The sequence below is a fragment of the Tinamus guttatus genome, unplaced genomic scaffold (genome assembly GCF_059628265.1).
Source record: "Tinamus guttatus ecotype Peru unplaced genomic scaffold, ASM5962826v1 Tinamus_guttatus_pri_ptg000323l, whole genome shotgun sequence".
Taxonomy (NCBI): Eukaryota; Metazoa; Chordata; class Aves; order Tinamiformes; family Tinamidae; genus Tinamus; species Tinamus guttatus.
In genome coordinates, this window is record NW_028288857.1 from 1037585 (window position 1) to 1050118 (window position 12534).

The window sequence follows — 12534 nt, forward strand, 5'->3', positions numbered from 1 at the left end:
CTTAATTGATGACGTTTGTACATTGTTGATTGGACTTGGAGTGGTTAAAATAAAGCCTCTTTTGACAATAGTGCTTTTTTTTTTTTTATGCTGGCTAAAAGAGATCATTGACTGCATTTTATTTTTGCTCATGAAAATCTAGTTACTTAGCCAGAGCAAAAAGTTTCCTAACAGTAGAAAACAGAATAGGGAGGCTAACTGACTTCCTTTAGCTCTTATCGCTCCTGGTGGATCCTTTCAAGGAAACTCCCCAGTTTGCTCAACAACTGCTTATGGGCTGGTCGATGAGTTTCTGCCATCTATAACTATGCTGATCCAAACAGAAGCAATTCAAGCTTTATATTCAAATGAATAAATATGATAGAAGAGAAATACTTCCATTTTTTTTGGGCTATCAAGCAACAAATTTGATTGATTGTGCATATAAGGTGTTTCCTCCTGAGAATTGTGGGTTTTTGCATTGAAAGGTCTGAAGTGCAATTGCCAGCCTTTACAGTATGTTTCTTCTTATCCATTTAACTCAAAATGTGTGCTGCCAACTTTCATACAGCTTCTATTAAGTAGAAATTTATATTTGATTTCCTTCCCAAAGCAATAGTGGTTATTAGATGGAGAATTGCATGTTGCTTTATTATTTATCCACTCTCCTTTTTGTTGTTTTTCTTCTTTTTAAGATTCTTGATGAATTCAAAAAGGATTCCTCTGTGTTCATTCTTGGGTGAGACTCTTCATTTGTATTAATTTTTTCACATGTATTTACGGTTGCAGTGCTCCATAATTTTTGTCTGCTTACATATCCCTATTTTTTTTTCTAATTACATCATTGTTTTTTGTATTGAAGCTTTAATAAGTGGGGGAAAAAAAAGGATACATCTTAGTGCATTCAGAAAAGTGAATTTAGTATAGAAACAAGTCTTGGATATAATTTGATAAATGCTGTTTTTACTTCCTAATAATATGAATGCTGTGGGTACCAACAAGCAAATTTGCCTGCCTTTTGATTTAACTAAGAGCTGCACAGAAGTATTAGTGGAGAGAATTTGATGGAGAAATTTATCTTCCATCTGGAGAGTGATGTGGTGCAGTGGCTTTGGCTGGATACAAGCACAGTGCTGACCTAAACAGTTTCTGATGTTTTTACCTGGTGGGCTTGAGGATTAAGTAAGATGTATACAGCATGAAAGAGGAGGTCATTGATCACATATTGACTATGACTTAAGCTTTAATATTATGCCAACAGATTTAGGGAGTTGCTTAGAAATTTGCTTTGAGTGCACAATGTTATTTCTTTAGTCTTTGATCATTTCACGTGAATATTAACTTGATCAGCTTAAACCCATAGATTTACCCAAGGTGGGTGATTTATAAATATCTTATTAGTACCAGATGATGCAGCATTTGTGTCCTACAAATGAGAACGCAGATGTGCTCCTTTCTATCACCTTGACTGCATCTGATCTCCTTTTTCAGGTTTTGATTTGTCGCTGTAGATCATCTGAATAAAACATGGAAGGAATTACTTGTGGAAGGGTGGCTCTGCCATAATTTAACATAACAATATATCCCTATGTCTTAGCTAAAGTAAACAACACCCTTGTAAACTGAATGTTGCTCTTTTTCACAAAGCAGGAAACACAGTTGGTAGTTTTCCCAATGAATCACTATCAAAAATGGATCAGGGATCCAGGAGACCTTATCTAAAGGTCTCAGAATACAGTGATTACATAATTCAATATTACAACTTTAATCTAAATTCCACTGAAGTTATAAAAGGTTTTAGCGGCAGCAGCAGGATTATACTATAAATCCAAAATACAAACCCTGTCACTTCCTCCTATAACATTTGATGACATATGCTCTGTTATTTTTCTAGCTTTGTTTTCTTTCTTTTTTTTTTCCCATTTTCTTCTTTATTTTTTTAAAGAAACACTGACCGTCCAGATGCTTCCGCAGTTCATCTCCACGACTTTCAGAGATTCCTGCTCCATGAGCAGCAGGTGAGAAGGTTATAGGAATTTTGGACTCTTGAGGTTGTCTCTCAGAATTATCTACTTAAAGGAAATGTGGTGTGTCATAGAGAATGACTGATGTCAACTGCAGCAGCAGGTCTTGGAAAGATTTTTTTCATAGTCATTGACAATGAGGGTCCCAGGAGTTATTTTTCATTCATTTAAAGACTCTGAAGTTGCATTAGAAAGAGAGGAGGACACTGTAAATAAGGTTTTAACAGGTCTCTATCTAGTCATCTAGATAAATAAACAAATTGAAAATAAACACTGCATACTTGCCAAAGATAATATCTTGGCCTAGTTACAGCTGTCACCGCAGATGCATCTGGGTTTGTATCTTGGCCATGGCACTGTTTTAGCAGCTCTTATATATGTTTAAAAAAAAAAAAGGGCTGACTGCTACTATTTGAGTCAAGGGGATTTTTTTTTTTCTTGATTGGGGACAGTCCAGTGCCTCATACCAGCAAACAGATAAGGACTGGACTAGGGATTGCAGCTGTCTTCAATGTTGCATATAATCCTATTTAGCACAGACATGAAAAAAAGAAAATCAGAATTTGATATATAGGCCAACCTCTATGGACAGACATTCACAATAGTATATAATGAATATTCACAATAGAATATAGTGGAATGGTTCTGAGATTGCTCATTGACTTTTTTTTTTTTTTTTTATTGTCTGCGTTCCAATTCTTTACTTTTTAGGTTTGTGATATTGGCTAGGTGCTGCTAAAATCCAAGGTTGCAAATAACTGTCAGAAACTCAGATCAACATTTCCTGTATGAACTTGATACTTTCTTTTTCTCCCTATTCTACCAGGCTAAAGTGACTTTCAGGTTGCACTCGGAAGAGAGAAGACTCTATAGTCAAGCCATATCCCTCAGAGGGCATCTTTTACTGTGTGCATGCATATATTTACTGATCTAGTGTGTATTTTGTGGGCCTGCAGTCTGTACAGACGCATTTCTGTGAAGAACTTCTTTTCCTTCTCTTAAATGTCACATAGGAAACTAAAATGTGTAGGTGCTGTAAAACATACTGGCAGTTAAATAGCCAGATGAGAGAGTTTTAATGAACCACATCTGTAGGTCTCTCTTCTCCATTTAATTTTATATAGCATGTCACAACATCTAAAGCTTTTTACTTCCTTATTATTTTTAGGAGTCTTGGGCACAAGACGTCAGTAAAGTCCGAGAGCGTATGACAAAGTTTATTGATGACACTATGAGAGAAACTGCTGAACCCTTCCTCTTTGTCGATGAGGTGAGATAATAATACATTCCAGTAGTTCCTCATGGGCATTTTTCCTTAATTACTAGTTCCTACTTTGTTAATTGTGTGGCAGATTCTTTAGGCTGCTGTTTACTATGTTGTTGGATTTCTTTTGGCCTTGTCTGCTCAGAGGCATTTAGAATTGGTCTCTCTTTGTATTTTAGTTTCTCACCTACCTTTTTGCAAAAGAGAACAGTATTTGGGATGAGAAATATGAATCAATAGATGCGCAGGATATGAATAATCCCTTGTCCCACTACTGGATCTCTTCCTCTCATAACACGTAAGTTAGCGAAAGCCTCATTATCTGTCTGTGTTCAAAGGCATGATTTCCCTTCAGTATGGTGAACCTTAGGTGTGTTTCAGAGCTTGTAATAAACCCTCCAGAAATCTGTTAGCTCAGCCTTTTCAGTTCTACAAACTGGTCAGTCCTGAAATATGGTAATATCTGATCAGCAAAAAAATTTCCAATTTGTTCCATAGCAAGTTCAATTAAAAAACAAACAAACAAACCCCAATGCTTCCTAATAGGAGGACAAATGAGCCCTGCTGAGCAGGTGGGAAATTGTTTAAATTGACTGCTTGTCTGCTCTTACAACATTACAATGTCCTTTTCCCCTTAGATACCTGACAGGAGATCAGCTTCGAAGTGAATCCTCCACAGAAGCTTATATCAGGTGCCTGAGAATGGGATGTCGATGTATTGAGTGTGAGTAATGAGCTCATGGAATGGTTTGTAACATTCTCCCCAGATAGGCAGTTTCCCCTGTTTAAGATTTAGAAGAAAAGGAAAAACAAACAAACAAAAAACCCTGTTTCCTTGGAATTTCCAGATCTTTCTAAAACTGGTGTTCTTCATATACCAGTAATTCAATCACTGGTTTACTATATGAGAATATAACATTCAAACTTGTATTACATGTGCGGTAGCTATAGAAAGAAGTGTAAGGCATAGCTTATTACCTTCATTCTTGATACAGACAAGGCAAAGTTTTTGAGTTTCTTGAAATTTTATGCTATTTGTCATTCCATTTAACTCATTTGTAAATCAGTTCCTGGCTTTGTCCCTTTGTTCTCTACTATTTGTGGAAGCTTCTTCATCACTGTGCTTGTGTATCTTATTTCAGGGTTCCAAGGTTTGACTCGATTTTCATGTTAATTCACCAGTTACTTTGTTAAACTGCTTGCTACAGGCTGATCATCTTTTGTCATAATTAACAAGGATCTTGTTCAGTTTGGTTAATGCAAAATGTGCCTTAAATTAGAGTTTTAGCATAATAACCAACAAAATGGATAAACTGCCAACAATATCACTTGTGGGAGTTTATTTACCATTTGGGCCGTTATTGTAAACTAATGAACTGACAGTTTAGCTGCCTGAGTTCCTAACATCAAGATTCCCTAATGAAAATGCTTTGGGGAAACTTTATATTGTATTTTATTTGTATTGCTCTTACTTAAGTGAATTTAATCTCCTCTGTGAGAGATATAAAGCCACCTAATAGAATATTTCAGCAGAACATAAAAGTCTATGACTCACAGTATGAAATACTTTGAAGAATTAGGTGCATGTTGTATTCTTTCTGCTGGTTTAAGTAGCTGCTTGGTTTTTATCTTTTTTCTTCTGCTTGTCTTTCTTAGTGGATTGCTGGGATGGTCCAGATGGGAAACCAATCATATATCATGGATGGACACGGACAACAAAGATCAAATTTGATGATGTAGTGCAGGCAATCAAAGACCATGCTTTTGTTGCATCTGAGTAGGTTTTGATATTTTCTTAAGCCTGATTTTGAATGGTTAGATCATTCCTCATCAATTCAGGAGAGAAAAAAAAAATTGGGGTGGGGAGAATGATATCCTAGCCTTTTTCAGTAATGTCCTGATATGGCTTTTTAATAGATTCAATTTTGAGAAAGAGTCCCATTACATAACAATTTGCTACTGAGATAGATGGTGAGTACCCTAAAGGCATTCCTATTTCCATTCCTGGATTCCTCCATTAAGCTGAAACATGCAACTTCATATTCTGAATAGTATGTCTTTAAAAAAAAAAAACCCAAACTCTATAGATGACAAGTAAAATATCTATGAGATAGTGTTCACATTGTAGGGAGGCCTTAGCTGAGAAAGAGGTAGAATTCATAGCGTGCTGCCTGAGCTGGTTATATGGATTTAAATCTGTCTCTGCTCTTCTAGACCCTGTGCTGAGAGCTCCTTAACATGAAAGGTGTTACCCATCAGTTGGGAAAGAGATGGGGCTGTCAGACTCCTCTTCCCCGTGCCCCCTACTTCTCCTGTTTTCAGATGGACACAGGGGAGAAGTGTTCTTTTCTCATGTGGGAACAGTTTCTGACTGTAGGGTGAACATACTGCGATGCTTTCCCTATGTGCAGCAGGGGTAGGCTGCCCAGGAGGGATGTAGAAATATTTTCTGGATGTCAGAAACTGAATGTTTGCTTTTACCTGTGTTTACTTCATCCAAGGTACCCCGTCATTCTGTCAATTGAAGAGCACTGCAGTGTGGAACAGCAGCGACACATGGCCAAAGTGTTCAAGGAGGTATTTGGGGATCAGCTTTTAACAAAACCCGTCGAAGCCAGTGCAGATCAGTTGCCATCACCAACCCAGCTGAAAGAAAAAATCATCATCAAGGTAGGTTTTCAAGCTTGTATTGTGACCTTGTAGATAAAATAGAAAAGCAAGAGCAGAAGCCAAGAGTGCTTCTTCTGGCTTCACAACATAGCTGCTGCTTTCTGCTGCGGGTAAGAATCCATATGCTCAAAGCCTGTATTACTGAAATTTGCCAACATATTATGGAATTCTGTTAAAATGCATATTGAGTTGCTCGTTGTTGGTCTTATTTGCAAGTAACGTTGCTAGTTCAAGTACCAGATGAAATGTCAGCCCTTTTCTAAAGACCTTCCAGCTTCTGAAATGTTACTGCTAAATTTGACCAAGGTTTTGCTGGCGCAGATGCTCATCATAGACCTCTTGTACAGAGAAAAGTATGCTCTCGGATAGAAAGTTAGATTAATGGTATTAACAGGTCTTTCAAAGAATGCTTCTCACTATAGCGAAATCTAAAGCACTATGCAGGCTGCAGACTTAAGTTGTCAGAATTGTTTACTTTGAAAATTGCAAAAATAGATGAGTATTTTGTAACTCATACACAAAAACTGTGCTTTTTTTATATGTGTAATTTATACAGATGTGTCTGAAAACTGAGGTCTCATTGATAGAAAGCAGCCTCTGTACGGGTTTCTTACAGGTGCTGTGCTCTGTGCTGTTGCATATGTAGCAACTATGTCCTGTTCTTCTGAGTGGTTCCTTTTTAGCCTTATTTTTATGTTAGGCAAACATTGCTTCATGTTTTCTGTCCTCAGAGGAATGGGGAGCTCTTATCAAAACTGTTGTTTGCTCATTGCTTGAATGACACCTCTGCAAAGTTTTCAACCTTGAGTACGAGATTTAAATTTCTAGCCAAAATATTTGACCCTTACTATATAAAGCATGTGGAAATGCTGTTTTTTATATTAAAATCTTTCTTACAGGAGAAAGCTGGGCAATGGAGGTAAATTACAGCCTATACTGAGCTATACTGAGTTAGAATGACCAATCTTATATACATTTTTTTTAAAGCATAAAAAATTGGGTCCAAAAGGAGACATTGATGTGAACCTGGAAGATAAGAAAGAAGAAAAGAAACAACAAGGAGAACTTTACATGTGGGACACAATAGAACAGGTAGAATTTATATGACACAACAGTTTGTTACTAGAATGTGCAATGTAGGAGGTATACACAAATGTCATCAATATTTTTGTAAGTAATATTCTCACTCGAACTGATGTGAGGGAGGGCAAGAAGGCACTTTGTTTATTGTTAGACCTTCTTGGAAGTTGTGATTGGTGGCTTGGCTGTTTGTCCTGGTAATGGTTTTAATATTTGCTTTAACTTTTAGAAATGGACTCGGCACTACTGTGCTATTGCAGATGAAAAGCTTTCATTCAGTGATGACATTGAACAGAATGTTGATGAAGATTCTTCAAAGGTGATGGCTCTGTGTTGTTGTGTAAATGTATTCCTTCCCCCAGTTAGAGTTGGTTACGCTTGGATTTCTTTGCAGTTGTTAGGCTGAAGAAACTAAAACTAGACTAGACTAAAGTCACTAGTTTTGAGAGCTTAATAATGAGTTTTCCTCCTGCCTGAAGCCAGACAAGATTTATTCTATTACGGATTTCTGAACAGAAGTTTTTTTTTCTGCTTCCATGAAAAAAGTTTGAAGAAAATGAAACACCTTTACTCAGTCTATAGTCTGGTCCTCTTTTTGTTAATTATATTTCCTGTTTGCATGCAACTGAAGTATTCAAATTGATCTAATAGTTTCATGCTTCCTCATCTGCCGCTTGGCGTGTGGATGGGAATGAGATGCCTGCATCACGAGAATAGTTACCTATTTCTCTTTAATGTGAAATGAAGAAGGTGAGCTTTTAAACAAGCTTTTTAATGAACAAATTTGTCCTTTCAGATTCTCTCATTGTTTACAGGTGCTGAAATTATTGAAATCTTAGGAATCTGTGTCAGATAATAAGAGTTAAGGGCCTTTACCAATCCATTCTGATGAACTTCTTTTTAATTAAATGTCTCTGTTCGTTGACTAACTTAAGCCTTATAAAGAGAAGTATAAGGGCAATGGAATACTAGCATTTAACTACTGGAATTAAGCTGCTGTGTGCACTGACAAAGTCTTTATTATGAGTTACATGCCTTTGACTAATTGTTATTGCTATTCTCTAGCTACACAATATGATGAAATTAGGTTTGATATATAATAATATAGCATGACAATGCATACTGTTCATTTCATGTTATCAAAGGGCTTGTTACAGGTGAATGTGTATTGTCTTCCTCGTGCTCATGTCAAAGCCACCAGCACGAGGCTCAGTAAGGGCTGCAATAGTAGTGATATTCAGCACAGTTTCTTCTTGAGAGCCTGAGTGCTTTCTCATTGCCAACATCTATGTGTATGGTTCAGAGATTTGCTGTCTACATGGGCAGAAACACATACTCCTTCTCATAAGGGTTAATGTTAGTGGAACAATTAATGTGTAACAATGTGTAAGCAATTTCAGGTGGTTCTTGGGGAAGTGGCAGTGGGAGCTTTCAGCAAAATATGAGCTGAAATCCCAATATGGGAGATAATTGTATCAATAAGCTTTTGTATCAAAATCATAACATTAGAAGTGGACTATAGACATTCTTCTCTTCTGGTCTAGGAGGTAAAACGCACTGAACTGCACTTGAAAGAGAAGTGGTTCCATGGGAAAATGAAAGAGGGGAGAACAACTGCTGAAAGGCTGCTCCAGGAATATTGTGCTGAAACGGGTGGCCAGGATGGAACATTCCTGGTTAGAGAAAGTGAAGCTTTTCCTAATGATTGCACCTTGTCCTTCTGGTATGGTGATTGTCCTAAAAATTCTACGTGGGCATTGTTTATTTTATTTCATTGTGCAAAAGTAGCTCATTTTTTTAAATCATGCTTTTACAGCTAAGTGGAAATAGTAATAAGAAGTTGTTATCTTTACTAGAATGTTATTGGTGGGATTGTGAAAGACCACTTTCTAGATTAAACTTCAGCATAGCATAGCGCTAAATTGACTAAAATTTGGTCTTTCATTTTGAGATAAATCACTGGTATCCATACTGAACAGGTAGTCTCAGGAGTTCATTTTTATTGTCGGAGATTGATCTTTTCAGTGAAAAGAATACCTCTGGAAGGAAAAGAGTAAAGACTTTTTGGTGACTTTTTTACTTGTTGGAACCTTAAGAGATACGATCTTACAGAGGAAAAATTCTTATGTTACCCTTCTTTTCCTTATTCCTTTTTCATTTTTTAGGAGGTCAGGGAGAGTCCAGCATTGCCGTATTCGTTCTTCAGGCGATGGAGACAATGTGAAGTACTACCTGACAGACAACCTCACTTTTGATAGTATCTATGATCTCATTCAACACTACAAGGAGGCCCACCTCCGATGTGCCGAGTTTGAACTGCGCCTGACCGATGCTGTGCCAAACCCCAGCCCTCATGAGACTAAAGAGTACGTAGTGCAGAAGGCAAGCAGCAGGGTGGTTAAGTCAGAATTCCTTTGTGTTGTTTTAGATGGTCTTGTGCCTTTGCCTGTAAAATTCCTCTGGGTTCTGGAGCACGCCTGAGGTTTTATTTGCTCACAGCCATTGTAGAAATAAGCTTCCTTCAAGGAAGCTGAGCAAGAGCCTTGACTTTGTAAAAACCTGAGAAATCAGGGAGCAGTCCCTAGGAAAGCAATATATTGTCAGCAATTGGGAAGGTCAGTGAGAACTGTAATGCTTTGAAAGTGTGCTAATTCCTTTCTTCCCTGCTTAGTGGTTTATGGTGCCCTGCAGGTTGGATTTAGTAGATGGCTGTGGTCTGGCAACTAAGTGATCATGGTCTGTGCTATCTGGAAATTCTACTACTGGGGAAATAAGTCCAAGCTGAGTTGTGTTTCCATGGATCCAGTGACTTTCGTTTTAGGAGAAATGCTGATTTATGTTTTATTCTTTTAAAGAAACAAGGTGTTATGATATCTTCTGGATGGTTTCATCTCAAATAAGTTACCATGTTAGTGTTTTGTAATAACTGCTGTCACAGGTGGCAGGCAGATATGATGCATAATTTTTCTTGTAATGTTTGAGTCTCTAACACTAGGAACCCTGCTTCTTCTTACTGAATGTCATTTGACCAGCTTTGTAATCCTTTGTCCATTTTGATTTTAACTTTTGTAGCTGGTATTATAGTAACCTGAGTCGGGGAGAGGCAGAAGACATGTTGATGCGAATTCCTCGAGACGGTGCTTTTCTGATTAGAAAAAGGGACGAACCAGATTCGTTTGCCATGACTTTCAGGTAGGAGAAGATGGATATGACTGTATTACCTACAAGGTTCACAGTGTTTTGTTTTTCTCATTTAAAAAGTATGGAAGTGACAGGAAACTTCTGTATAGTGAAGGGAAAAGTAGGAAAGTTCTGTGTAGGCAAACACGTGGAAAAGAATGAATGCTTGTGAATTTAATTAAGTTTGGGGAAAAGAAGAATTATGTTGCATATTAAAAATGCAGAAAGTTATGGCCTGATCTGCAGCAGTGGAGGTTTTCCCTAGCATGAATAGCAGCATTTTTACCGTCCCTGAACCTGCTTTGCAGAGCTGAGGGGAAAGTGAAGCACTTCCGAATTCAGCAAGAAGGCCGCCACTTTGTGCTTGGAACCTCAGCCTATTTTGAAAGTTTGGTGGAGCTGGTGACGTACTATGAGAAGCATCCGCTCTACAGGAAGATGAAACTGCGCTACCCGGTGACGGAGGAGCTACTGGAGCGCTACAGCACGGTCAGTGATGGTCTTTGCACAAGAGGCAGTTGTTGTAGAGGACAAAGTCCCACATTTAGACTTGGGATGCTTGGGTTCGGTTCTGGTGGTAATAAATGACCTTTTGGGCTGCTTAGGTGGATCACTTCAGTCTGTGCATGAGTTTTCTTATCTATAAGATAGGAGTGTTGATTGAATTGAAGCATAGACAGATTAAATGATATGTCAAAACATACGTGTCTGGCTTCCCTTCTTCTCTGTTTGCCCAAGTATAGTTAAAAAGGTGGTTTCTACATAGTTTTCTTGATATGTTAGCAATGAGTATTTTTGTGATTTTCAACTCACATAACTTTTATCTTGCTTTTTTAGGAAAAAGATATTAATTCTCTCTATGATGTCAAGATGTACGTGGAACCCAGTGAAATCACCCCTACAGTGGTATGCTTAAGGAAAGATATTCTTCATGCTTTCTCTTATACTTTGGAAAAGATAATAATTGTTTGTCAATTTCCTATCAGCAGTAATGGAAAGGATAATTGAAAGTGTTAGTCTGCTTGATTTATGGAGGGATGGGGAGCATAAAGAGTGTGACTTTTTTCCCAGTTTCTCTTTGCAATTTGCACACACACATTTTCTTTGTGCAAATCCTGTCTCAATTCCCCCGATACTGGGGAATCAGGCATTGTGCTATTGGGTCTGTGGAGGTGATTTGCTTATGTAGATGTGCCCAGAAATTAATTAGCCAAAGAGAAGATTCAATCTGAGGAGGCCAAATCTTTATGTAAGTAGAACAAAACACACAAAACCTGAGTGTGTTTCTTAAATGAGCACTGCTATTTGTGCACAAAATTTTCAGAATTCTACTAGCAAAAGCAGTTTGTTTGCATAAGGATGTCCAGATTTTCATTGTGTTTTCTATATATAAGTGGTGTCTTTAGTTAATATATAATGTTTTAAAAAGGAGTGGCATGGCAAACATCTACATATCTCTATTTTTTGTTAGGGCCCGTGTGATCTAATTTCTCACAAAAGCTCGCTGCTTGCAAATTTTGTGGCTGTAATTCTTCTTAATTAGTCTTTTTTTGACTAATAAATTTGTGTCGCTATTGAATAATTTAACTAGCAGTAAATGCAAGATAAAGACATTTCTGAAATTTCTTTTCTTGTTAAAACTGGAGTTTTTCCCAAAGGAAAGTATACCATTTGGATAGGTTATGCAGTTTTGAGGCAGTCTCTTAAACTGCATCAAAGCCTGCAAGCTCCCACTGTGTTTGAATACAGGTAACAAAGATAGAGGATTGATTGCTCACTGCTTTTGTTTTACTGTAATATTGCAGCACTCATAAAGGAAATTATTTTTTCTTAGCTGATACTTAAAAAAAAAATAGCTGTTAAGTAGCATCACTTTTGTTCTGCCAATAGATGTCACTCTGGAACTTTATTCTTAAGGTTTTTAAATTTCATAAGAAAAAAGGGCTCTAATCCCACCCCCTGCCTCTCTTTTAAAGATTGTATTATTGATCATGTTCTGATCTGTCTGCCTATCCTGACCCTTTTTCTTTGTTTCTCTTAAAGCCCCAGAGAACAGTGAAAGCCTTATACGACTACAGAGCCAAAAGAAGTGATGAACTGAGCTTCTGCCGAGGGGCTCTAATTCATAATGTCACCAAGGAAACTGGAGGCTGGTAAGGACAAGGATTCCTCATAGGAGAACTTCTAGTGACTTACTAGGTAGAAAAAAAGTCACTTTGGGTAGTAGTTTGTAAATTCTGCCCATTGTCTGATTGCTACTTGCGAGCTGTGGACTTACAAATCACAATGCCAACATGCCAAAACAAAACGCAAAAAAAACCCCACCTCAAATCTCCT

At 37.5% G+C, this 12534-nt stretch overlaps 1 protein-coding gene across 1 annotated transcript in view; it reads left to right on the top strand.

Annotated features, from left to right (window-relative positions):
* Positions 1 to 12534, top strand: part of PLCG2 (phospholipase C gamma 2) — a 49018-nt gene that overhangs the window by 23143 nt on the left and 13341 nt on the right. Inside the window, exons 7-21 of the mRNA XM_088529069.1 lie at positions 675 to 718; positions 1925 to 1997; positions 3172 to 3273; positions 3447 to 3565; positions 3906 to 3991; positions 4924 to 5044; positions 5769 to 5937; positions 6925 to 7029; positions 7247 to 7336; positions 8562 to 8740; positions 9183 to 9383; positions 10090 to 10209; positions 10506 to 10686; positions 11035 to 11103; positions 12241 to 12350. Coding sequence (XP_088385195.1) covers positions 675 to 718; positions 1925 to 1997; positions 3172 to 3273; positions 3447 to 3565; positions 3906 to 3991; positions 4924 to 5044; positions 5769 to 5937; positions 6925 to 7029; positions 7247 to 7336; positions 8562 to 8740; positions 9183 to 9383; positions 10090 to 10209; positions 10506 to 10686; positions 11035 to 11103; positions 12241 to 12350 — 1769 coding nt within the window. The remainder of the gene's footprint in view (positions 1 to 674; positions 719 to 1924; positions 1998 to 3171; positions 3274 to 3446; positions 3566 to 3905; positions 3992 to 4923; positions 5045 to 5768; positions 5938 to 6924; positions 7030 to 7246; positions 7337 to 8561; positions 8741 to 9182; positions 9384 to 10089; positions 10210 to 10505; positions 10687 to 11034; positions 11104 to 12240; positions 12351 to 12534) is intronic.